Consider the following 27,238-nt stretch of genomic DNA (forward strand, 5'->3'; position numbering starts at 1 on the left):
GTGTTAGTTAGATGTATTGTTTTAGTTATGTTTGGCTTAAATCCAAACAAACCAACTGCAGTTTGATTGATATTAATTTGAATCAGTGTTGGGTGTAACTAGTTACTAAGTAATTTGTTACTGTAATTTAATTACTTTTTCCTTAAACTTTCCTTAACTAAATACTGTGTAATATATTCAATAGTGGAAATTACATCAAAATTATTATTATTATTATTATTAACTCTAAAATGTATGCTTTATTGTATCCTTCTCACGTTTGAAAACTTTGTTAAGTTAATAAGAACAATTTATGCAGTTATTTATTATTTATTTGAATTTATTAAATAAGCCGTTTCATATCCTTAAATCACTTAACTAATCAAGGTTGGTATATAGGATATAGAAAGTAATTAGTAATAAGTAATTAAATACTTTTTGGAGAGAGTAATTTGTACAGTAATCTAATTACACTATTGAATATGTAATTACTAACTAGTAATTCACAGTAGCTAACCCAACACTGATTGGAATGCACAATAAGAAAACGTGATTTTTGAAAAAAAATTTAAACAAGAGTTATCTCATTTTGGAACCAAACTCTTCAATAGTTCCCAGTAAGACGCAAAAGATTTTTATGGTCTCTTAAATTTTACAAATATCACTATAAAATATGTACAATATTATTCAATGACTCTAAATAAAAAAAACTGTTTATTCAACAGGAACTTGATTCTAAAAGGTTTGTTTGATCCCATCAGGACATTCCAAATAACAACACAAATTCTTTTAGGGTTTTTTGATTTGATAAGATATGCTCATCACCAATTACACACATTATGTTATCAGAGCACACACATATTATACATATAAGTACAATGTTATAAAACTAAAATTTATTTTGAACATCTGGATTTATGTCAAGTGAGTTTATTTATAAAAAATAGCATTTGCATTGAATTTTTGCATGAGTTAGTGTTTGCCTTTTGTTCTTATATTTTGAAAAAACATGTAAAAAAGAAAAATATCTGAACAGTAATAATGTCCATTTTTCTTTTCTTTAATTGAGAACATGATGTAAAGATGAACTCTCATTCTGCACAAAATCCAGCATAAACATTCACAAACAAAACGACTATTAAAAGCAGACATAATAAATATTGAATTCATGTAAAAAATAAGTTAGAAAAAAGCCAATGGCAGGTATGAGATGGATCACAGAAGAGGAAGTTCTGGGTTAAGAAGTTCTTGACCAACATCAGTGTCTCTGAGAGCGAACAAAGTGATGCCAGAGCTGTACGCAGCTGGAATGATCAGATGTGTCGTCTTGGGTTGAGCTTCATCATTCTGCTCTTCTTCACTGATCATCCTTCTAACTTGACCTATAAATGACAGCAACGTCATGGTCAGTTAAACTAAATCTCTTTAGATAAAGTAACAGCATGACATCTCAGCTGCATTTAAACTCAATCAATCCATCCCAATCTATTCTTTGGCACAGATCAAAATGTGTGTGCACAGTAAAAACATGTAAAATCTGTTTTTTTTACATCTGATTTTGGCTCGTTTCAAATGCAATTTAAAATCAGGTACCTATCTGGTGATCTGATCAATGCAAATCATTAATATTTGAAGTCCCTTGAAGAACCCGCTGATGTCTGCTCAGTTTAAATGCAATGTTCTGCAAATCCACAATACATTAGTGAACGATGTACATAAATAAGACAATGTTGCCGACACCCCTGCATAATATGAAGTAAATAACTTAAAAGAGTGTGATTTGATAAATAGTGTCATACCCTCTACATTTAATGTCTTCCATTGCGAATCTGGATGCCGATCTGAGATCTGTGATAGCGGAACATCACGAGTCAGTCTCTTGAGAACATCCTCACGGCGAATGAGAAGCACTGACTCGCTGCACAGACGCTCATGAACCTCCTCTTCACTCACTGCAAAAGACAAAATCTCAAATCATCGACGGAGATACGCAGTGACGTGAACATACGGAGCAGGGCCAGCACAACTGAAGCAAGTTGTTGAGAATTCAACTGATGTGCGGTCACATGACAGCAGGATTTATTCTGCAACATTCCTTGAACTGTTCTGAGCGCTGCATACTGGTTTATACACACCCACATCCAGAGGGTTGGTCATGAACACTGCGCCTGGTCCCACACCAAAGATCAGCTGGTGGTGCCAGGCGTCAGGAATCTCCTCTCCTTCGGGCACCGCCCGCTGCATGTTCATGGTGGCCACAGGTACGGCTCCGCGCAGTATCCAACGTGCCAACCACGGCACCAACTTCACCCTCCGCCGAGGATAAAGGCTGAAAAATCGTCCCATTATTCGACCCCCGCTGGCCTGATCGGCTCCGTCTATCAGCTGCTGGTGTGTCGCACCTGGATGAATTGCATTACGACACAAATGTAAAATCATCATTCATCAATATAAACTTATCTTGAATGCACGGTGTGTTGCTTTGTGCATGTTTCACAACAAATGTTTTACTGTCACAGACTTTGGGACATCTCCGAGTTGCAAAAAGACAAACATGAATGAATAATTGAATGTAAATATGAATGTAAAAGCTTTCCTGTAGCCAAGATCATGGGTACGATCCCAGGGATTACACATACTCAGAAACAAATGTGTAGTATAATGCAATGTAAGTTGCTTTGCGTCTGCCAAATGCATAAAAAATGTAACAAAAAATAGGCTCATTCTTTCATTCAGCACCGCCATAGTTTCATTGACAAGAAGAGGGAGGGATGTACCAGCTTTGCTCCTGGAGAGCAGATAATCGGGCAGTAGCACTTCGTTCTTCCTAAGACACGTCCGCACGCAGCGGTTTACTGTGTCTGGTGTGACCGTGATGCCCAGCGCTTGCAGAACATCCACAACTGCGGTCGCACCGCACGCAGAGACCCCGATCTGCAGCGTCTGCCTGTGAACGGCTTCCTGGATGGACCACAGCATGGCTGTATGGATCTCCTCTTCAGCCTCAGCATTCTGTGTGGATCCCGCTTCAGACTGGACCACCTCCATCTGTCCTGGATGCTGTTTTTACTGATGTACTGAAAAACAAGTCACACATCTGATCACCTTTGTTCACGTAGAGCTTTACGTAAACAGTACAAAGGGGTTGTGGGTTCGAATCCCAGAGGAAACGCACGTTAAACACTTAAAGTTGCTTCACATTTGTTGAATGTTTATGACACGTAGTAGACATGAAAATAGACAGCATCACATTTAATGATGGTCATAGGAGTGACGGATTAAAGTGTAATATTATGATTTATGTACGGCATCATATTTCATTAGAAATGCACTAAGGCAACTCAACTGATTTAGTTTAGATGTCAAGATGAAGCTCAACTGGTTTAGTTAGGAGACTAGCAGACCATTTTCAACTATATCTTTGGACTTATTGTTATGCATTGCATTACAGTGATTTAACCATGGTTAAACAGGACCGTATCACTGACAGCGGTATTTTTTAGCATATACCGTTTCCTGTGACACTGCCAGTGCGCAACGCGTACTACTAAAACGCCAACGTGTCCGTACTTTGGATGGGTGTGCGTCAAAGGGCGCATTCTTATCAATAACGTCTTATCAATAACGCGAAACGTCGCGTGCTGTCCAAGTACAGTGTGGCGCAGATTTGACTGTAAATGAACCGTTTGTTGTTAATAATTATTGAGGATCCCTAACGTACTGCGTCACTACAACAGTAAAGCTGAGGTGAAATCTTTCGATTCAGTCAAGATTACCTCAAGAAGCACGAATATCCCTCAAACATTTTCCGCTTGCTCCCCGTTGTCGGTCTCTGGTTTGTTGTGTTCCGTGATTGGCTCTCAGGAGTGACGGCTTGTGTCCTGATTGGCTCGTAGGACTCATTTTCTGTGTTGTGATTGGTTTTAGAAATGTGACGATCTGTTAGGTTACGGTGGGATACATTTGCCATTTAATTCATTGATTTGTAACTTGCATTGTGCAATTTTGTACTGTGTTTGTACTATTTGTACTATTACATATTGTAATTTACCCTATTGATGAATAAAAAAATAAAAAAACTCAACAAATATGCCTTAAAAAAAATAATTGATTTGTAACAATGTTAAATTAAACACAAAACGCTTTATTTCAAGTTGACACGATACAAATACTACGTTTATTTAATTATACATATTTTATTATTAATAATAATAATCTAAATTACGATTTAAAATCTCAACCGAATCCGAATTCCTACACGTTTCTTCAACAAAACAAAACCTTAAGGGATGTTTACAGGATTTACAATATTTTATTACAGCCATTCTACTACAACTGATGAAACACCATACTTTCTAATGCTTTCATTGGCCCATTAACTGACCAGACTCGAAACTAGAAAGCGAAGTGAGAATTCGTCGTGGGCTGAATTTACTTTCGTTTTCATATCCTAAGCGTGGGACGTGTGTGTGTGTGTCTGTGAATGGATATCAGATACGTGAGAGTTGTAGACGTCAGCTAAAGTTGTTAACTAATACATCAACCCACAACCAGACTATTTCAATGAAATGCGGATTGATTCAATAAAGAGAATCAGATGTCGGGATGAATTTTGCCTTTGTGAAGCGATCTGTGTGTTTCAGAGGAGTGTTCTTGCTGTTTTACTCTTGCTGTGGTGAGTTTTAATACTATATTGCTTATAACCAGATGAAGTAAAACATTCAGAATGTTGGGATACTTATCTGTTCAAAATTATATTGAATGTTTTATTATAAACAATTAGGTTGTGGAAAGCAACAACAATTATAAATGGCTTACATTTTTATATGTCAACCCTCACGAGAATTAACTATGGTTTTACTACAGATTAAGCAAACTAAAAAATGGTTATACAAAAACTTTTGTTATACACACCAAAACCATAGTTAATTGTTCATAAGGCAAACACTTCCTAGATCACATGCATACTGTACCATGCTTTATTTGACATACTATAGTAATACCATGGTATTTTTTAAGCGCGTACCATTAATATGTGAGCACTACGGCACAACAACAGAATGCTTTCATAAGAATGGTATGTTTTGTGTATATGTATCACACAGAAGGCAGCACTGTTCTTAACATCACAGCCAAAGCTGGACATCCGGCGGTTCTCCCGTGTTCTTGCCCTATACATTCCCCTCCATTCTTTATCTGGCAGAAGAGCAATGATGTTGTAAATTTGCTCAGAAACGATGACAGGGAGACTCAAACAGCCCAGCAGTTTCAGAACAGAACACATGTAAACATTCAGTCCGGAAACTGCTCTATAGTGTTCAATACTGTACGTTTATCAGATGAGGGACTGTACACATGTTACTACAGCAAGATCCCTTTACGAAAGGAAGAAATCCATCTAAAGGTTACAGGTGAGCTCCCTGTTTTATGCTATAATGTATTAAACCAATTCAGCATTATATGACAACGTGAATTTTTCAAATGCTCGGCTGAGAAACTAAAACATGTTTACAGACCATTGCCTCTTATTTTTGATCAGACCCCAGTATGGCGTGTAACCAAAGCGATGGCGTGTACCGCTGTCAGCTCACGGAACTTCATCCCGAAGGAAAGATCCTGTGGAAACACGACGGTCAACTTCTGCCATTGTCTGTGCAGTGTACAACAGATCCGATCACAGGCTTGTGTAATACCAGTGACTCCATCACACTGACTGGCAATAATAATGCAACGCTGACATGTGAGGTGACAAATTCCAACATGGACAATATAGTCACTATCTGCAAGCCAGGTAAGCCTGTAACATTTAAAAGCCAAAAATAATGCACGTTTTAAAGTGACAGTTCACCCAAGAATAAAAATTCATTCATAATTTATTCATCCTCATGATTCATGTCATGATGATTCTCTTGTGGGAAACAAAAGAAGATATTTGGAGAAATGTCTCGGTGGGTTTGTGTCGATAAAATGGAAGTCAATGAGGGCCAATGTTATTTGGTTACCAACATTGCGTAAAATATCTTCTTTTGTGTGCTTGCAAAAGAAAAGGTCATGTTTGGATAGACATGAGGGTGAGTAAATGATGTCATTTTTAATGATCTTTAAATGATCACAATACTGAGAATTGCAACGGTTTCATTCCTGCTGACCTTAATGTGTTATGTTAAAATATGTCAGTGTTACACTACCCCAATACACAAAGAACAAAAAGCGTGTTGTTTCAGCAAGTCCAGATGCAGAACGGGTGACTCACAGCACTTCGATGACATCATCAGTTTGTGGATTTCTCACTGTCGCGATTGTAATTGCTGCTGTGTTTGTGGGCATCGTGTGTAGAAAACGCCAGAGGAAAAGTAAGTCATTTTAATCGCTTTAAGATGGTTTAACTTGATATCCATTTAATACATACTAGGGTAAATCTTCCTCCATGTTATGACACTTTCATTGAAATCTCATGTTGTCAGATGGGTGTGATTCATAATGTTCTTTTGGCTTTGCAGGAGGATGTATTGCAACATCAGGAGCAGCATTTAACAGCAGTTAAAAAATCTCTGTTGCTGTTTTTAAACACTTTTTTAACAAAGACTTTCTTAACAAAGGATCGGACTTTGAGGTTACAAAAACATAAAAATAAAATGCGTGACCATTTTTATTGTCCAAATATTTCTGTTATTACGGAAGATATCACAGAAGTCAACCAGCTGCCTAAATCAGAAATGCCTTTTTTTACTATAACTTTGCTAATGAAATCTTAAGGTTCAGCATCTGGTACATGATGATAGATGGAACTGATTCATTGTTAATGTTTATTTACTCTTCTTCACAACATTCACAAAGTGTGATCGCACCATGTTTTGGTTAATCCCTAACTGTAGACATTGATGTAAACAGCACTAACAAAAGTCAATTATCATTTGTACAAACAAGTAAAACTATTCGAGTGGGTGTATTGGATTCTAAAAGCATTGCCATTAATGCGAGAATGTGCAAGCCATCACATGACCGAGATGTTTTTTAGATGAATAAGCAGTTTCACCGTCTTTGTTTGTTGCAGTTGTTTATAATAATGAGCCACTTTGTTACTGTGAACAATTCTTTCTTGCACCATTAATACATGTCTTTGTCATACACGTCTCTGATCATGTTTTGTACCAGTACAACAGGATATTTCACTATCATTTATCAAATTAAGTTTGAACATCCAAAACCCGGTATGCATTGAGCTCAAATTGCTAAACACTGAAACTTCAAAAACTAGTTTGCTTACTGGTCCAAGTTAAAAAAGCACAAACCAAAAAAACTAGTTTGCTTACTGGTCCAAGTTAAAAGAGCACAAACCAAGGGTGTTTTTATATTCCCAGTCTACTGTTTTCCATTAATTAGACACATTAAAATGAACCATCCAGATACTCTATGACAGTTTGAAATTATGAGAAAACATATTATGTTTAAATATCATGTAAACATCTTCAGTTCCTGTTTGAGAAAACAGAAGTATTCAGTTCCACAGGACAGGATGTTTTTCTTGATTTGATTCTTAAAGTTGTTTTTTTTCCGAGTAGTGTTCAACTCGTCCTAAGAATGTCTTAACAATTGGAACATTCTGGTCATTCAGCATGTTTAAAATAGAGAGTCAGGTCGAGTGCAATGCATTGTGGGATACCGTTTTTCTCACAGTGTTTATAAAAATACTGTGAGCAGTATGGAATTAGAAAGAGTACTGTAGTATGTCTTATGAATGCATGCATTTAGCCTAAAATGGAGAATAAACACTGGTTTTATTCTATAATACAACTAAATCAGATTACATAAGGTTACACCAAAAAAGTCGGGGGTTTTGAGCTTCTTAAAGGAATAGTTCACCCAAATATGAATATAGTCTAATTAACATAAAATAGGAATTGCTTTCTCTCACACAAACACGCAAAGACATTTATAAACCCACTAGAGAATTCGTATTCTATATGTGGGATGACATGATTATTATATTTGGGCAAACTATTCCTTTGAAGGGATAATTCACCTAAACATTTTAATTCTGTCATCATTTACTCACCCTGAAACCTGTTTAAATTTCTTTGTTCCCATGAACACCGAGAAAGATATTTGGAAGAATGTTAGCAATTTTCAGTTCTGGTTCATAATCCACAGTGTTGGGTAAATTACTCTGAAGAAGTAATTAATTACTAGTTACTAATTACATATTCAATAGTGTAATTAGATTACTGTACAAATTACTCTCTCCAAAAAGTATTTAGTTACTTATTACAAATTACTTTCTATATCCTATATCAACCTTCATTAGTTTAGTGATTTAAGGACAGACATGAAAGGGCTCTTTTAATTAATTCAAAGAAATAACATAAAACTACATAAAGTACTCTTATTAACTGACCAAAGTATTACAAATGTGAGAATTATACATTAAAGCATTTTAAAGTTAGACTTTGAATTTTGATGTCAATTCCACTATTGCACACACATATTACACAGAGTATTTCGTTTAATTACATCAGAAGTAACTGTAATTAAATTACAGAAAAAAATAAGAGTACTTTTTCAAGTGAAAAGTAATTAAAAAACAGTAACTAATTACTTAGTAACTAGTTACACCCAACACTGATCATCCACTACCATATAGGGAAAAAATAATGGGTCTCATTCACTAATAATTGCGTAGATTTTTCGTATTTATAGGCACATTTGAACCTCTCACGAAAACTTTCCGCCTAATTCACAACACGTGCGTACGTACATTAATTTGTTCTTAACCTCGTCCTAATGTTAGTGAATTTGGAGTATTTTAAATGAGCAGCCGTGTGCACGAGTTTAGTCATTTGCATAAAACACACCCAATCCATCCCCATATTAGGGCTTTCCACCTAACTTTTCCTTTACCACCAGTCGTCACTTCAGTCAAAGTTACTCCAGGGCTGCGTTCAGCCCCGACAAAACGTTTTTTAAACGGAAACAGTGGTGCGGTTGAACACCCTGTTGTGATGACGCAAGAGTTGAACTATGGCAGCTGAGAAGGCCATTCTTTGTGTTCTTTTTGAAGAATTTTCGGAGCCTGATGAAATCGGTATAAATACGTGTTGGATACTGCAAAATACATCTCTTCTAATATCTTCAATTGTTGCGTGTACCGAGCTGTAGCGGACACATTTAAACGACTTTACTTGGATTTATTGTGCCAACTGTCTCTTTAATACCGCGTGGGTTATATACATGTTGCTGCTGATTGGGCTGACATTCTTGACACACCCACCAAACAAGAGAAAACGTATCTCAAACGGCTCTCACTAAATCCTTGGTGTTTCGAGTCTGACGTCATCACGCAACCGTGTTTTTTTTTGGCAATTTTAACAATCATAGGTCGTTTAGATGGTTAGAGTAAGGTTGGGCATCTTCAAACCCTGTTCCAAACCGTTTCCAGGAAACGTGTCGTTCAACCCAGAAACCGTAGCAAAACGTTGCGCACCGGTTTGAGCTTGAACATGCCCCAGGCAACCCCATGTGACGCTGTCAACAGACGCGCTCTCGCAAGTAATTCCGAGCGCACAGTCCTCAAAGTCAGTTCATACACAATAAAACACCTTTTATACAGACACACAGTTTACAGAGTTCACTTTAGCCGGCTGTAAAAGCGCTGCTATTCAGAGAAACCTCGCAGCTCGAGCTATAGTCTAACGCAGATTTTATTATTCTTTCACTGTATATGATGAAATAATTTTAAAATTAAATATACATCTACGCGTAATTTTATATATATATATATACTTGTATATATACTATTTAAAATTCTTCTAAATATCTTTCTCGATGTTCATCGGAACAAAGTTTTTAAACAGGTTTCAAACAACCTGAGGGTGAGTAAATGATGACAGAATTTTCATTTTTGGGAGAACTATTCCTTTAAGATTTGTCTTTAGGTGAGTCAAGTGACAGGACTGTAATACATCAAATGAACACTGGCTGTCAGTGTTGCACCATCAATGTAGATGAATCTGAACGTGCATGTTTCATAAACCTCAGAGAGCTGATATTGACCCATAGAACATAAGGATGAATATGGGATGTAACTACTGACACATTTCTAGTAATTAAAGCTTTTTCATTTTCGGCTTGTTTACAACACACATTTACTTCTACGTCTCTACTAAACATAACAAAGAATTTCATGAAATGATTTCGGGTTCGGGGGTTTTGATGGAGTTCTCAGGTGTGTTTCATTTAAGTATCAATTTAGTCTCAGATGTGCACAACTGAGAAACAGAACAGAAACAAATGAGACCGTAATTGTTGAAATTGTTCATACAGAATGCAGAGATGACAAAAGAAAGCAGATTGTAAAATACTCTGGATTTGGGTAAATTTGATGAGAAATGTTCGTTTTGAGATGTTCAATCTCGACTTTTGATTGCAAATCTGAGCTCAGTTTGAGACATTGTTGTAATAATGGAAGTAATGTAATAATGTCCCTCAGGTTAATGGGCCAGAAAGCCACAGTCTCATTTTTAACAGGCCTTTTGTAGCTGCGACTCCACACTGTAAAAAAAATTCCGTAAAAAAAAGGAAAAAGTACTGGCAGTTTATTACACAGACTTTTTACCGTAATTAAAAACGGAAAATTTCTGTTAATTGACAGTGTGCCCACAGTAAAAAAACAAGAAACTTTCTGTGTTTTTAATGGTATAATTACTGTAAAAAACTAAACATTTTCTATTATTTAAAAGTTTTGTATATTAAGAAAACAGTTATTTTCTGTGTTTTAATGGTATACCTATAGTAGAAAAGTGGACATTTTCTGTGTTTTAATGGTATACCTATAGTAGAAAAGTGGACATTTTCTGTGTTTTAATGGTATACCTACAATAAATAAACAGGGCAATTTTACTCATTTAATGGTATACCAACACTCACTGACTTTCCCCTGTAATTAAAAAATGGAAAAATACTCTTAATGTATAGTTTACCTACAGTAAAACAAAACCCTTTTTTCTACAGTATACGTAAGTGTGAAGAAACAGTAAAGAATTGTTAGTGAACTGTGTACCTACAATGATTATATGAATTATTATTAAAAACAACAACAACTTTGTAATAAAAACAGATTCTTTAATGAATACAAATAATTTGTAATTACAAATAATCACTAAATAAGTAATAATGACTAAAATAGAAAAACATACTGTAAAATTTTACTTTAAGGTGCATGTGTAAGACAAGTGGGCAAATTACAAATACATTTCAAGAAACCAAGTTAACTCCAAGATGGCAAGAAAACTGGGAACATCTTCAACAGTCAACTTTGAGATGCAATGTAATTCCAGACCTAAACCAGGACTGAACCACTGAAAAGGCATCCAAATGAAAAGTTAAAAACACTTAACCTTCAACTACTATAGTTACAATTCCATTTTACATTGATGAACATGCAGGATATGTTGCAATATCACATCCACGTCTTTCGTCTTCTTTCTCTCCATAACTGGTATTTATATGGCTGTAAAACAAAAAGTAAACATCACTAATAATACAAACTAACATTTAACTTACAACTGTTGTGATTACTTGCATGTCAATAGTTTACCCAAAAATGAAAATTCTGTCATCATTTACTCACCTTCTTGTCATTTCAAACCTGTATGACTGACTTTCTTCCGTAGAACACAAAAGGAGATATTTTGAAGAATGCTGGTAACGGAACAGTGGCGACACCCATTCACTTGCATTGTATGAGTGGCGGCACCCATTCAAGTGAATGGGTGGTGCCGCCACTCTTCGGTGATGACAGAATTTTCATTGTTGGGTGAACTATCACTATAAGATTTTACCAAATAAAGTGTAGGTACTTTTGACAACAATACTTGGAACAATAGGTGGCAAAAGAGAAGCAGTATGATGAAAAAAATATGCTTAATTACCTTTAAATCTTCCAAGGATTCTGAAAGTCATTCAGGTCTGACAGGGATCGAAGGAGTTTAGGTGGTATGTTATACTGCTTGGCGCCCTTTTTTGCTGCAGGCTCCTGTTCTAAACACAACAAAAATGTATCACCTTACTTGGCTTGGAAAAATTAAATAAACTTTCAAATGTTAGAGATGCAGAAAGTGTGTGTGTGTGCGTTAGAGATACAGAAAGTGTGTGGTGAGTGTGTTAGAGATGCAGAAAGTGTGCGTGTGTGTGTCTGGTGTCAGTAGCCATCAAGTCTTCAATGCTGATCCTGATCATGTCTTCTGTCTTTGGTAGTGGTCTCCTCTTCTCCTTTAGAAAATAACTATTAGTAAGAGAGTAGAAAGAAAAATAAGTTCTCACTCATGATATGGCAAGTAGCTGTCTAATAGACTGATTTCACTCTGCTGCCATTTTGAAATGGAAAACGAGGCAGAGGTGGGAAGAAAACCGTAAGGACAGATAGACTGCAATGGTTTGGACTAACGTTACCATCGGGTGTCTGTGACATGAATAAACAAATGATGCATTTACTTTAAAAAAACGTTACAGTAAATGTGCGCGCGAATGAAACCCGTTTATGGCAGTATAAACAGTCACTATGTGATGGTACGGCTAAGTGGTCAAGTAAAACAGTTCGTGTGACATGCATCCTATGCTTATATTGTCACATTTAAGATTTTAGGTTTGTTGTACAAACCACTTCAGTATATCGGTCTTTCCGATTTTCTTCCCACCTCTGCCTCGCTTTCGATTTCAACATGGCGGTGGCGTGAAATCAGTCTAAGCGGGATAACCGTAACCTTACTAAAGTAAGTAAAGTTACCTGCGGTGGTTGTTGCATAAAAAAACCCACTCGCCCCCGCTTTGCGTCGATGTCTGATCATCATCCTGTCAGGTTTTTTGTTATAACCGTCTGGATGTACGTATATTAACCTTACATGTGTGTATATTCCCCATATAGCGTTACACAGTGTCTACTGTATAGATACATATAACGTTATATATAAAATAAGTTATTAATATGCAAACAGAAACACAGACGGCCAGATGCTAAGTTTAAAATAGCGTTCATTGTAAATTCATTTGAAATACACCACGATAACTGTCAACCAAACTATACAATATCACTAACTTACCTTTGAATGCTAGCCCTTGTTAATTGTACAGTACAAAGAAAACAGTAAGTTTATATTTCCATTAAAAACATACCTTTTACACACAGAGCGGAGATGAAGTTCACCGTGTCTGTCACACAGTGCAGCGGGGATGGGACGTTACTTCCCGCGCACCAAGCAGGTTAAAAATACTGACAAATAAACTGTAAATTAACAGATAGCATATTCACTGATGAGGAGAAGGCAAAAACAAGTAAAAACCAATAAGTATTACAAATAATCACTCATAGTTCAGTTTGTACTTGATAAAACATCGGTTCTTGTTAACAATATCCAACGAAATTCACTGTTGTACTTTACATGGACGGTTCAGTAATAATGGTAATAAAGCAGTCGTTTAATTGAAATGTCGTGTTAATATTTTATCAAGAGTACTTACCAGTGGAAAAACTTGGGTAAAATGTTGTGTTACGGCTGTGCTTATACGTCCATGACCATCAAAAGTTGTCGGAGGCGCGATCACAGTCCCATAATGCAATTCGAAAATGTATATAAACGGAAAAACACCCATAACACGTGTTGTACGGAAAATGTCCGTTAAAATATACAGTCATTTAACTGTCAATGTACAGATTTTTTTTACAGTGCAGCTCTTTCACCAAATAAATAATGATTTCTCTGCTCACCCTAACCATCAACAGATCCATAATGTTTCTTTACTTCTATGACTTATAATGTCGATCTGCATGAGCGGCTTGTGACAGATTTGTGATGTTCGATCTGTGGCGAGAGTTTAAAGCGCTGGAAGCGTGCGCAGCGTGCGCTCATTCACATTTATGGTAATCTTCAGCACAAGATGCTTAAAGGGATGCTTCCCCCAAAAATGAAAAATCTGTCATCATTTTCTCACCTTCGAGTTGTTCCAAATCTGTATAAATGTCTTTGTTCTGATGAACACAGAGAAAGATATTTGGAAGAACTTGTAACCAAACAGATCTCACCCCCCATTGACTCCCATAGTAGGAAAAAATAAAATAAAAGTGCCCAAGAACTGTTTTCTGTCCTACATTTTTCAAAATGTCTTTTGTGTTCAACAGAACTAAAAAATGACAAAGTAGGTTTTCCAACTATGGGAGTCAATGGGGGTCTGTCTGGTTATAAGCATTCTTCTAAATATCTTACTCTGTGTTCATCAGAACAAAGACATTGATACAGATTTGGAACAACTGGAAGGTGAGTAAATGATGACAGAATTTTCATTTTTGGGTCAATGTCACAAACTGAGGTGATAAGACAACGTCCAGACTCAGATTGGACAGGGGAGCACTAGGTGGATTAAAAAGGGGCTATTACAGTTCTATTACGGAGGGGGTTAAGCTCAGAGCTCGAGCCGAGCCCCTTCGAGGAGAGCAAGCAAAGTTTGTTTACCATTAACTAGCAAGACTGAATGGGCAGGCAAATACAGACAGTGTGAAATTCGACTGATGCAAAAATATTCTAATAAATATTACATTCCTGTTTAAACAACAAAATATGGCAATGCAGTGTACTATATGGTCACAGTCAGAAGGTGTTTCATATCGCAGCTATTACTGTATTTTATATTTTAGCATCTCGGGCAATTGGCATTAAGCATTTAGCATCCAAAACATGTGCGATTCATTTTGTTCTCTTCTTTCCTTAGAAATAACAGTCTTGTACAATTAAGTGGCGACATGGAATGCAACATGGACGGATCTTCTTCTCATGGGACTTTTGCAACTGGTTCCCAACATCTGTGGCTTGATAACATTGAGTGTTGTGTTGTTTTGTTGACCGCCCTCTGCATTCTACTTATTTTTTTCCATTCTGCATTTCTTTTATGTTGTTTAATCTTGGGTCTGTACAAGTACAGAGAAAGTCAAAATCTAAAAGTTTTCACAGGATGATGTTATAAAGGAATAAAAATCCAAAATAACACCCATGAATTCTAGTGAAGTGAATACGTGGGCGATATTTAAATGTTGGCACAATTTTAATTGGCACAATTGTGGCCTAATGGTTAGAGAGTCGGACTCATGACCAGAAGGTTGCCGGTTCGATTCCCAGGGCCGGCGGGTAACAACTGAGGTGCCCTTGAGCAAGGCACCTTACCCCTACTTGCTCCCCGGGCGCTGCAGTGATAGCTGCCCACTGCTCCGGGGGTACGTGTGTTCACCACTTGCTGTGCGTGTGTTCACTACTCTCTGGATGGGTTAAATGCAGAGGTCACATTTCGTTGCCTTGTACTTGTACATGCGCAATGACAATAAATTGAATCTAAATCTAAATCTAGATTTGAACAATACTATGCATCTTGAAGGGAGACAAGCTTGTCTTACCGCTCAGAGGTAACCACCTACTGTCTTTTATGACAAGTGAATCTCTTTAAACTCACTCAGCATCACACAAACACAAAATCAACACATTTGGCTTTATATAGTTTTACATTTTATTGAGAAAATTGAAAATTGCCAGATTCTTTATCATTTTGAAGACATCACAACAAACATGTTTCATAGGCATGGAGATGGTCTTCTGCTCTTAGTAGTATGTTTCTAGTTCCACCCAGCCTGAAACAATATAACACAGATATTAGAATTATTTCAACCTCTCTCAAAGGAATAAAGAACAAATAAGAACAACATTTTGCATTTGATTAATCTTATATACAGTCAGTTCTCATTGTACAGATTTTCTCTTTAGAAACAGATACAGGTATGTAATGAAAGCATTATTTTTACCTCCTGGGTTTCGTCTGAGGATGTATTTTCTGACTTCATCATAGATGAAGATGAGCAGTGAATATGGCAAAGCACAGCACCACCACATTGGTCTAAATAAAAGAGAAAAAATATGATAAGCTAAATTTGCTTAATAGGACTAGGTGTTGTAATTCCACTATTTCAGCACAGTTGAATTGGAAGCAGTCAAGAATATGAATAGAGGAAAGGAGGTCTGAGGTTTCACTGGTTCGTCGGGTAGGCATCCTCTGTGTTTGGGGGATAATTGATTATAGAAATACATGGCATACTTACCTTTCCTTGCCATTATCAGAGAGACATCTCATGAGTTGTGTGTCACTCAATTTCATCACATTATCCTGAGTGAAAGATGCCTTTTGGTGAGGTGCTGCTGATAATGCCCTTTGTATGGTTCCCATCAATTCAACACATCGTCAGTTGTGCACCTTAGCCTCATTGGGTGTTTCGGCCCTTTATCACAAGACACCCTCAGCCAAGGGAGGCCCACCGCAGGTTGATCAGACCTGGGTGTGTGTCGCATTGTTACAAGGTCATCTGGCAGCCCATGCTGTGTCCATCCGCCTAAACCCCAGCCATTGGCTTCTTCTTTCTGCACCACTGGCCAGTTCTTGATTATGCTCCACTGGACCTGTCCTCTGAGAGTAACCTATTTGTCAGCTATGGTGACCTCTGCATTTAACCCGTCCATTGAGTAGAGAACTCACGCACTGCAAGTCGTGAGCACATGTACACCAGAGGCAGTGGGCAGCTATCACTGCAGCTCAAAGGCACCGCAGTCGTTACCCGCCGGCCATGAGAATCGGACCGGCAACCTTCTGCTCACGAGTCCGACTCTCTAACCATTAGGCCACGACTACCCACACCGTAAATGTGCGCTCATTTCCCCCGGTCATGTATGGCATGCCATTACAACACATTACCAAAATCAACGCAACCATACGTGCCAACCTGTTGGCTAAGGCTGTTATAGCCCCACTGGCTCCGTTAATGCAAACTCAGTGCCCCCGGTCCCGTATGGCATAACAATACAACACACAACACCATTTATTACGTGGTCACTTGGCATCCCATATTGCGTCCTTCTGTTTCAACAACAGCCAGTGGTTGCTTCTCTCAGCAACAGTGGCAAGTTCTTTGATTACCGTCTGTTGGGCCTGTCCTCTGATCCCCACTTTCTTAAGCAGCCTTGTAGTGGAATTGGAAACAAAGCCCCTGCAGCCCACTTCCACCGGGAACACTTTCACTGTCCATCCCCGATCTTCAGCCTCCGCTGCCAAGTTGGCATACCGGAGATTCTTTCAAATGCTTCGTGTATGGCCTCTTCCCAAGGTACAGTTAACTCAACTGTGAGGACTGTCCTACTGGAGTTGGACAAAAGAACCATGTCCGACCGCAGATTGGTCGTTGCGATTTCCAAGGGGAAAGTAAGTCTGAGATTTGAATCAACTTGCAATTACTAATCCCTGGCTATACTCAGCAGATATGAATCTGGGGTTAAGGGCTTGGCCCGCGGTTTCTGCCCCTCCTGAATAAAGGGTTGCCTTTTTAGCGAGTTAGGCGTTTTGGGGGATGGCATTTGCTGCCACTCTCTTGGTTTCTGCTGCTGCAGCCAAGCACTTTAGTGAAAGTGACCTATTTGTCAGGTGTGGTGACCCATACCCAAAATGTGACCTCTGCATTTAACCCATCCAGAGAGTAGTGAACACACGCACAGCAAGTCGTGAACACGCATACACCCGGAGCAGTGGGCAGCTATCACTGCAGTGCCTGATGAGCAAGTGGGGGTAAGGTGCCTTGCTCAAGGGCACCTCAGTCGTTACCCGCCGGCAACCTTCTGGTCACGAGTCCGACTCTCTAGCCATTAGGCCACGACTGCCCGAAATCACAGTACTTCATTGTGGTGCCATGTGTATCTCCACTGTGTCAAGCTCTTCTTACAACCCACAAGAATATGTTTAAGGTTTGCTGGAGCTGCAGGTAGGTGGCAGGCTAGATCCTGTCCACACCAAACATGCAGATTTGTTGGTGAGGGCAGCACATCATATGTAGCTCTTATGATAAAACTTAGCCTGTTTCTTTCCATACTCCACAGCTCACTCCAAGTGATTTTGCGCCGTCCAATGCCTTCCTATCTCATCCAATGGCCTTGCTGGGCTTGAGAGACCGCTCTGGCGCATCTACTTGCTTCCTCTTGACGTCGAACCTCCTCCACTACCAGGTGACGCTGTTCCTTTGGTGTCGCTTTTCGCCACGTGGGTGTGGTTGATGCCAAACCAAGTCCCCCTCTGCCATGTTGAACATTTATATTCCTCCACAAGGCTTGAAATGGGAAGAGAGAGAGCTCCATTCCCGTACAGCCCTATGTTGCTAAGGCATCTTGGTAGCCCTAGACATTTCCTCACTTGTGTACTCACCAATCTCTCCATGTTATTGGCGTGAGACAACGTGAGCTCATACATTCAAATTGGCCACATCGGGCGTGGCAACAATTGGAAGCACCAGAGTTTCAGCTTCCCAGGAAGAGCTGTGTTATTGATTTTCTTGAGTCCACTGGCTGTCTCTTGCCTGAGTTGTTCCACTTGTTCGGCATCTTTAAGGTCTGCGGTGTACCACCGTCCAAGGCTTTTGATGGGCTTTTCCGTGACCGTTGGTATGGGCTCACCATTTATACAGATAGATATATGATAATCACAAAAAATCTTTATAGTTAATGTAATATGTCAACCTACTTCATGGGATACATTTTGACGGCAATGTCCATGCCTGGGCAGTAGGACAGGAATGCTGCCAGGGCTGTTTCTTCAAACAGTCCAAAGATAAGGACTTTGTTTCTACAAAAGGAAAAATATACAAATAATGTTTAATATCAGACACATTGGAGGGGTTTTATAGATATGAGAATCCATGAACTGGAACCGAACAAATATCTGATTAATATCAGACAAATATTTTGACTTTCAAGCCGGGTCCGTTTTTTACATACTTCATTCCCTGCTGGAAGATGGAAAGTCTTCTGGTTTTACAGATGAGTAAGTCAGTCCACTGCACGATCACTATGCTAGTGAAGAACGCTGTGTGGCAGGTGTACTCCACGATCTTTCTGCGTTCATATGTCTACAGCACACAAAGATAAATGAAAAGCAATATTCAAAAGATCGATATATCTACACCCTAAAACAAATGATAAGTTGTGTAAAATATAACAAACCCAGTTGTTGGTTTTAAATGACCAATGTTGGGTTGTCCAGCATTTTTTGGAGTACAACGTGTTTCACGTTTTTGACACTCACCCACTGTTGGCCGTAGCTGTCTTCAAGGTCACTGGCATATCTGTCTTCCCAACCCATTCGAATTCCTACCAGATCCCACGGCAGAAATCCGTTCTCAGCAAGAATCACAAAGTAGGTAAAGAATCCTCCAACGGCTTGCATCATGCCTGAAGTCGAGTAGGATGAAAATAAACGGGATTATTAGAAAAAAGCAATAATTAATGATTCATGCGAAAGCAATAATGAAGAATTCGTGCCAATCAGTTTCCTTGAAGATAAGTTTTTTTCTGTTGTGTTGCGTTTGATCTGTGCAGAATGGATGCAAACACTTACCGATCTGACCGTAACTCATGCTGATCAGTCTCTCGTTCACCAGCCTGTCTGTTTTAGCATCTCTGGGTTGTCTTTTCATGATGTCACTTTCAGCAGTTTCGTAGGCCAATGAGATGGCAGGAACCTGTGGTAACATTGAAAATAAATAAACGCAATACAAAATTAAGAGTTTTTTACATCGCTGTGTCTAAAACGTGATCTTTTCCTTACCATGTCAGTGCCCAGGTCAATACACAGAATGGTGACTGTGCCCAAAGGTAGAGGAATACCCACAAGGACGAAAAACAGGAAGGGTGACATCTCGGGGATCTTACTGGTCAAGGTGTAGGCAATGGACTTCTTCAAGTTGTCGAAGATCAAACGGCCTGATGTGAGAAACACACATCGTAGAATAAGTATCAATGTTTCATCTTCATAATAACTTTTCAACAACATTTCGTACCTTCTTCGACTCCAGTGACGATTGAGGCAAAGTTGTCGTCCAGAAGAATCATGTCAGCGGCCTGTTTGGATACATCAGATCCAGCGATACCCATGGCCACACCGATATCAGCCTTCTTCAGAGCGGGAGAGTCATTCACACCATCACCTGTTACAGCCACGATGGCACCCTGATAAAGACAAAAAAAGAGGATTAAACATTAATACTGACTTGAGAAAACTGAGAAGGATTAAATGAGGATGGTACCTGTCGCTGACAACCTTCCACTATGATCAGTTTTTGTTGCGGAGACGTTCTAGCGAACACTATTTCTGTATGGTGTTGGAGGACTTCGTCCAGCTGTTCTGAGGTCATATTCTTCAAATCTACACCGTGGACCACACAAGCTTTGGCATCTCTGAAGGAAACATCAAAGGCAAGTTTTTCAACACAATCTCGTGGCAATCCATAGCTATTTTACGAGGTGGCTAATTTGCATGATTTGTATGATCTTATTTGTACATTTATTGCGATCTGCTTTCGCCCCAGTAACATTAGATTTAGGCGTGGCAATTCTTTGTTTCTTTGTTTGCTAACTCTTGTAAGTTTCTTACAATTCACATAGGACAAATTCACATGAAATCGTCACAAGTATACCTTGGATTAACCTCTCCAACTGGGATTTTAAGACGAGCGGCAATGTCATCCACAGTCTCGTTGCCCTCGGAGATGATGCCGACACCCTTTGCGATAGCTTTAGCTGTAATCGGATGGTCACCGGTAACCATGATAACCTGTCGTAGAAGATTTAAAGTCATTATTTGATTTGCATAATTTAAACAGATTCTAGTTGTGGATCTTGGATCAAGCGCAACACCTTGATTCCTGCACTCCGACATTTGACCACGGCATCTGGTACGGCGGCACGAGGCGGGTCGATCATGGACATGAGGCCAACAAAACACAGATTCTCAGTGGGGAAGTTCATGTTGTCAGTGTCGAATGGAAACTCATCTGGGAACTGGTCATCGGGAAGGCTAAAGTGGCAGAAACCTGTGAAAGAGAACACAGAAATTCCAAACATATCCTTCCATTTCCCTGGAATGTGATAAACGTCATTAAGGTGGCTTTACCCAACACTCTTTCTCCAAGACCTCCAAGCTCAACATATGCATTTTGGAAAGCATCCTTCATTTCGTCGTCCAAGCGTTGTTCGTTTCCCTCAATTAAAATGGTGGAGCATCGGTCCAGAACTCTCTCGGGGGCTCCTTTCATCACCAGCAGGTGTTTAGATTCTGAGGAATTGGGATTCTTGTGGATTGAGAGCTGGAGCAGGACGGATCAGATGGTGTTAGAAAGACCGTTCAAATCCAAACACATCTCCAGAGAATACCTCAGCATATAACATTACCTGGTATTTGTTGGTGGAGTTGAAAGGGATCTCGGCGACATTCGTGTACTTCTCTCTCATTTCACTCACGGGACCACAGCAAAGCTCAATACACTTCAACAGAGCAGACTCTGAGGCGTCGCCAGCCGTTTCTCGCTGCAAATGAAATTTGATTGTAAAAATTCACATACAATAACAGTCCTAAGAGTTGCAAATCTTTTATGCCTCAGTTGAGATGTTGAGAGCACACCTTAAGGACCGGCAGATGGCTCTGGTCAGATTGGAAGACGGCGCGGTTGCAGAGGCCGGCTACACGTGCGAGGGCCGCCCAAGTAGGAGAGCTTCTGTCAAATGAGGTTCCGGTCTGGTTCTCTGTGGTGTCTGCTATACGAATCTGGTTGTCAAACCACATGTGTGCCACGGTCATCCGGTTCTGGGTTAAAGTTCCAGTTTTATCCGAGCAGATGGTGGTTGTTGAGCCAAGCGTCTCCACAGCTTCAAGATTCTTCACCAGACAGTTCTTCTTTGCCATGCGTTTAGCAGTCAGGGTTAGACACACCTACACGAGTAGACACAAGATTAGGTTTTTGACTCGAGCACACTAGACGAAGTCTCAAGATTGTTTGACAGTGGTAGACTTACAGTTACAGTGGCGGGGAGACCCTCAGGTACATTAGCGACAATGATTCCAATAAGGAAAATGACGCCTTCCAACCAGGTGTAACCAAGAATGACAGAGAGGATAAGGAATGTCACACCCAAGAAAACAGCCACACCAGTGATGATGTGGATGAAGTGTTCGATTTCTTTTGAGATCGGTGTCTGTCCAACTTCCAGGCTGGAGGCAAGGGTGGCGATACGACCCATGACGGTGCGGTCACCGGTGTTGATGACGACACCCTTGGCATTACCTTGTGGATATTATCACGTTTTAATATCTTAAAGAAACGTATAGATTTAGTTGTGATGTGTTAAGAAGAGGTCTTGTTACCTTCAACACAGTTAGTAGAAAAGAATGCAATGTTTTTTGTCTCTAACGGGTTTTCACTGGAGAAGTCAGGGGTACGACTCTGGGGCTCAGATTCACCCGTGAGCGAAGAGTTGTCCACCTGGAAACAAACACAGGAGGATGTTTCATAAATTAAAAAGCCGTAAAAATAATTTTGTATTTGAGATAAAATGCTTAGGGGCTACCTTGCATCCGTGTGCGGAGATGACACGGAGGTCAGCTGGGATTCTGTCTCCACCTTTAACCTCCACCAAATCTCCTACAACCACCTCCTCGGCACTGATGCTTCTCTTCTCTCCATCACGTATGACCAGGGCTTGCTGCATGATTGGACATGAGTGTATTTTGTACGTTGTAATGTGACTTTTATTTATAATATAAAATGAAAGCACATTTCCGTACCTGAGGGACAAGGTTCTTGAAAGACTCCATGATTCTAGAGCTCTTGGCCTCTTGATAGTACGAGAAGCATCCGTTGACGGTGACAACAAAAGTAAGCACGAGTCCGAGATACAGCTGCAGAAGATGATGTAAGTATGTTAGAAGATTATTTTATGTAAAATAATTTACAGTATATACAGTATCAGAGACGTCTGGCATTAAATTGCAAAAAAATGAATGTCTTACTATGTGTTTCCAGTACAAATGTCTAAATATTCATTCTTAAATTTAGATTAACTTGACAAGTAAAATTATATTAAGTCTTGTTTTCTAAAAAATCAATTATAAAAATTTGCTGTGTTTATGGTTAAAACAAGCAAAAATATACTTAATTCAAGGTTCAACTTAAGGCAATAAACTTAATTCAAGTTTTATTTTTATTTTCCCAATTAGCCGTTATTTTTGCTTTTTTAAGCATGAACTCACTCAATTTTGATCTTTATTTTTTAGAAAGCAATACTAAACAAACGTTCTCAATAAATGTATCTTGATTAAGAATTTTAGAAAAAATACTAAGCTTTTATTTTTTAAACACAGTCATAGTGTATGATTGACAGTGGCGTAACTTTGTTTTGAAAAGTGGTGGGGACAAAGACGACGCAAACAATACTTTAATAAATTGTTTCTGTAACAACTCGTTGGGAATATTCATGGATATCACAAGCGCGAAAAATGTAGGTGACTCCTCCTCTAGAAAACAGTATAAAAACTGCGCCGCTTTATCGACGGCTTCAGTGGTGTAACGTTAGTGCGGAAAGCGCATGATAAATAATATCGACACAGCCGTGAAGCAAGTTCGAATCCGCTGAATTTACAATTCTATATTTTCACATATCAGATCTGCTTCCATTTGTTTTTAAACTATATCATATTTTCATCAGTAGATCATTTAAAGCATGTTGTGCATTATTATATGTAAGGATGGCTGTTGCCGTACGTAATTAAACGTATTAATTTGTGATAAATTAAAAACTACTGAAACGAATGTGTGTTTTCCCCATGTTAAGAATTTGGTGTTTGACACAGATTACCTGTTGGTGGGTCAAGGATTGAGACGTTTGGGAACCCCCTGCTAATAAGGACAAACATTCAAGTATACAGAGGAAACAGATGGAAAAATAATATCTTTAAAAAATCTTATTTTCACTTATTACTACGGGCATTGCCAGATAGGCTACAAATATACAACGAACTTTCTGAATTTTGTTTTGAACTCATGAAACTACAAAGTTGTGACTTTTTCCATTTATTGGAGTTTTCTATCAAGTATCAAAATGTAATTAATCTTGCAATAGGCGATAGCAACCGCATGTCGAGAACGGACGAATATATAGCACCAAAGTGCAATTAAGCGCAAAATGTTTGGTACGTATTGAACAGCCATTTTCAAATATTTTCATCATTTTATTAAAAATAAATACCTTTACAATCTGATATGTGATAGGGAAAAAGTTCAGCAAACAGCAGCCGCGAACCCACGACGACATGAAGTAGGCAACACTTGCTTTACGCTCTACGCCACTGGAGCACTCGACTATCTTGCGCCGTTTTTACATTTTGTAAAAACATTCCAATCTGAAACTGATGGGCGGAGTTAGTATAAATAGCCTCTGATTACAAAGCGGGCTACTTCCACGGTAAATAGACACTCCGTATTTTTTATTTTTTCCAATAAGTGGTGGGGACAAAATTGACTTTGGCAAAAAGTGGTGGGGACATGTCCGACAAATTACGCCTATGATGGTTGATAATAAAATATGAAGACAAATCATTATTTTCATACATTGTCATTTGCTGGTTCGTCCAATGAGGCAGTCTGGATTGTATAAGCAAAGAAGCAGTTGATAATAAAATATGAAGACAAATCATTATTTTCATACATTGTCATTTGCTGGTTCGTCCAATGAGGCAGTCTGGATTGTATAAGCAAAGAAGCACAGAAATGCACCGATCCAGAGCAGCGTTTGAAATCCACCAAAGAGCTGTCTGCAGAACTTCACCCATTCAGGAGTTGTAAAGGGAGGAGTCAGGGTGTTCGGTCCATCACGGGCTAAGATCTCCTTGGCTTGGTGAGAGGACAAACCCTGTCACAGGTAATGTTAATGACGTTATTAAACGGAAAACAGAAATGCATTGATTTTAAACAATAAAATCTAGTTAAAGTGTGACTAAATGTCTACTCACTTTGCTCAGGTCAGTACCGTACTTGCGGTGAAGCTCTTCCAAGGTTAACTTGTGGTCCTCCTGCAGAAGATACAGAAGTTTAAAATCGTACTGTACATCTTACTGTATTTTGTCTGCTTCAGAAAAGGAATGTACAGTACAGACTGAACAGTTACACTCAAAAAAATGATTGTTGGAGGTTGTTTGTTTAACTTAATCAATATAGTTGTATCTAACATATTTGTGTGTGTTTCTTGTTCAAACACAATCGCAATGTGTAATACTGACATAAATAGGCGACTCTTTGACAAACTTATTCCATTTGTGTTGGGACAACATGAATCATTTTCATTGACTAACTGAAACTACACAGTGGACGGAATTCCCAGCATGCATTGCCCTTATGACTGGATTTAGATAGTAAATTTTAAAATTAAATGTTATTGTATGTGTGTTTTTGTGCAGGATGAAAGACAAGGAGACTTGTTAGTGTTTACTGTTCTGTAATGTTAAAATTTAGAAGATTTTCTGTTGTCTGTGATTTTTGATCTGGTGCTTCCTGCTTGCTCCTTACATTACATCTTGCTTACATCACTGAAGCTTTCAAATTTAATTGGCTCAACACAAAGGAATTACATTCAGCTGAAATTAAATAAAATAAGTTGATGAACTTAAACTGGGTGAATTGTGCAGACAAGTAAATCTTAAATTCGAACAAATCAATTCAATTGTGTGGAAATAGGTGTCATAATAAAATAAAATTAATCCAACAACACATTTTTTTGAGTGTAAAATGAGAAAATTTGGGCCGAATGACCAAAATAATACCATCATGTTTCTAAATCATATAAAATGTACATTACTGCATATGTTGTGCGGTCTGCTGTAACATATTTTAAAACAGAACACTTTCACTCAGACTGTCAATTAAATATTTTTCTGTTGTATTTGATTAACGTTAAGAAAAAATGATCATTATCGTTCGTCTATTATTATTCAGGTGTGCAAACTACTGAGTTTAATAAAGCAATAAACCCCATGAAGCAGTGGGTTACAGTGCATTTTATTACAGCTAAGGGCGTTGTGGCAGGACGCGAAGCGGAGTGCCTAAAACCCCGTAGCTGTTATAAAATGCACTGTAACCCACTGCTTCGCGGGGTTTATTGCTTTTATAAAACGGTTATTCCATATGCTTAGCAAGGTTTCATAAAATAAAGTAAATAAAATGATATTTAGGCTATGTGGTGCGGTCAGCCGTTATATATTGAGGTATTTTATAACGTCTTAGAACTCCGCTCAGCCAATCAGAATCAAGGACCAGAACTGACCGTTTTATAATCTAAAATATAATCCTTAAATCGGCCAGTTGTAGTGCCAAACAAGAGACAGCATTTGTAAAATGTTTACTTTTTATCTAATTTTACAAAATAATAATTCTTCATGAATAATAATTAAGAATGACGCACCTTTTAGATCAACCATCACCTGCAATAACCTTTACACTGAACTGAAAATTCTGAAAATTCACTGAAAATTCTCAGATTTTCTTAAAAGCATGACATGCATTGTTGTAACACCACAGACAAAGTAAGAGAAATCCATTTTTTCTTCAAATATAACAAAATATGTATTTAACTATTTAAAATTTTTACTAGTTAAAAAGTGTACATTTTTAAGTCATATCAGTATTCACAGCTAATTTTTAATTTTCAAATATTTTATGAATTCCTGGTTTTTAAGCTATTTTCAGTGGTTCTAAAGTACATTCAATATTTTAATGTTCATAAACAAATGTCACGAAGGGTCAATGGAAATTAAATCGAATTATTATGAAAGACAAAACCTTTTTTATGTTTTTACTTTATGTTATTTCCTTCAACCTAAAAGTGTATGAATCATTTCAGACATTTTTTCTGTTTTCAGTTTTTTCCAAGACTTATTTGTAGCTAATTGGCCAGAATTTCATACATATTATTTTCCCCTAATTTACAAATATATTGAATCCATACCAGCTCAACTTCTTTCTTCAGTTCCTCCATGTCCTTCTTGTTTTTCTTTCCTTTTTTAGGTTTTTTGACTCCATCCTCAGAGGTCGCTGCCGGCGTGTACTTATTCCCTGTCTGTAAAAACACAATAGAAAAATAAAACAATGAATATAACATATTAAGTACATTGAACTTACCCAATGCCAATAAAGCGACATTAAAAAAAAAAGTAAAAAAAAAGAAGAAGAGAATGAATTATAATTCACTTACCCCAAGCCCCATTTTCCTTTTTCTGTGTGGGCTCAAATCCGGTGATATCAGGCGTCCACTTCGGTCCCCTCGTGGAGACAGAACCTGTGTGTCTGACTCAGCTTCACACATTTATACCCTGA

At 38.3% G+C, this 27,238-nt stretch overlaps 3 protein-coding genes across 6 annotated transcripts; 1 reads left to right on the forward strand and 2 right to left on the reverse strand.

Annotated features, from left to right (window-relative positions):
- Positions 1 to 707: 707 nt before the first annotated feature.
- LOC130553282 (uncharacterized) lies at positions 708 to 3,874 on the reverse strand. Of its 2 annotated transcripts, none has more exons than XM_057332154.1 (5): positions 3,756 to 3,874; positions 2,757 to 3,056; positions 2,115 to 2,381; positions 1,779 to 1,931; positions 708 to 1,361 (listed from the first exon to the last, which is right to left on the reverse strand). In XM_057332154.1, the coding sequence occupies exons 2-5, from the start codon at positions 3,025 to 3,027 to the stop codon at positions 1,195 to 1,197; spliced, it is 858 nt and encodes a 285-aa protein (XP_057188137.1). In that variant the 5' UTR covers positions 3,028 to 3,056; positions 3,756 to 3,874; the 3' UTR covers positions 708 to 1,194. The 2 variants fall into 2 exon arrangements, 1 of the variants encoding a protein (XP_057188137.1); XR_008962840.1 differs by having other exon boundaries at positions 1,253 to 1,361; positions 1,573 to 1,931.
- Positions 3,875 to 4,410: 536 nt separating this feature from the next.
- Positions 4,411 to 7,109, forward strand: LOC130553295 (CD276 antigen-like). Its single transcript, XM_057332178.1, has 5 exons — positions 4,411 to 4,654; positions 5,085 to 5,390; positions 5,519 to 5,770; positions 6,204 to 6,332; positions 6,480 to 7,109. The coding sequence occupies exons 1-5, from the start codon at positions 4,585 to 4,587 to the stop codon at positions 6,521 to 6,523; spliced, it is 801 nt and encodes a 266-aa protein (XP_057188161.1). The 5' UTR covers positions 4,411 to 4,584; the 3' UTR covers positions 6,524 to 7,109.
- An 8,388-nt stretch (positions 7,110 to 15,497) lies between these two features.
- Positions 15,498 to 27,038, reverse strand: LOC130552499 (sodium/potassium-transporting ATPase subunit alpha-1-like). 3 transcript variants are annotated; one of them, XM_057330831.1, is made up of 21 exons: positions 26,871 to 26,996; positions 24,883 to 24,942; positions 24,579 to 24,782; positions 22,660 to 22,773; positions 22,443 to 22,577; positions 22,240 to 22,357; positions 21,891 to 22,159; positions 21,499 to 21,807; positions 21,270 to 21,404; positions 20,992 to 21,184; positions 20,736 to 20,911; positions 20,516 to 20,652; positions 20,126 to 20,276; positions 19,880 to 20,048; positions 19,648 to 19,802; positions 19,438 to 19,561; positions 19,126 to 19,271; positions 18,819 to 18,949; positions 18,565 to 18,666; positions 15,815 to 15,906; positions 15,499 to 15,643 (listed from the first exon to the last, which is right to left on the reverse strand). In XM_057330831.1, exons 1-21 carry the CDS (start codon positions 26,898 to 26,900, stop codon positions 15,615 to 15,617), a joined length of 2,979 nt encoding a protein of 992 aa, XP_057186814.1. In that variant the 5' UTR covers positions 26,901 to 26,996; the 3' UTR covers positions 15,499 to 15,614. The 3 variants fall into 3 exon arrangements, with proteins under 3 accessions (XP_057186817.1, XP_057186814.1, XP_057186815.1); XM_057330834.1 differs by lacking the exons at positions 24,579 to 24,782; positions 24,883 to 24,942; positions 26,871 to 26,996 and adding an exon at positions 24,482 to 24,533 and having other exon boundaries at positions 15,498 to 15,643; XM_057330832.1 differs by lacking the exons at positions 15,499 to 15,643; positions 15,815 to 15,906 and having other exon boundaries at positions 18,561 to 18,666; positions 26,871 to 27,038.
- Positions 27,039 to 27,238: the final 200 nt, after the last annotated feature.

The sequence above is a fragment of the Triplophysa rosa genome, linkage group LG4 (assembly GCF_024868665.1).
Source record: "Triplophysa rosa linkage group LG4, Trosa_1v2, whole genome shotgun sequence".
Taxonomy (NCBI): Eukaryota; Metazoa; Chordata; class Actinopteri; order Cypriniformes; family Nemacheilidae; genus Triplophysa; species Triplophysa rosa.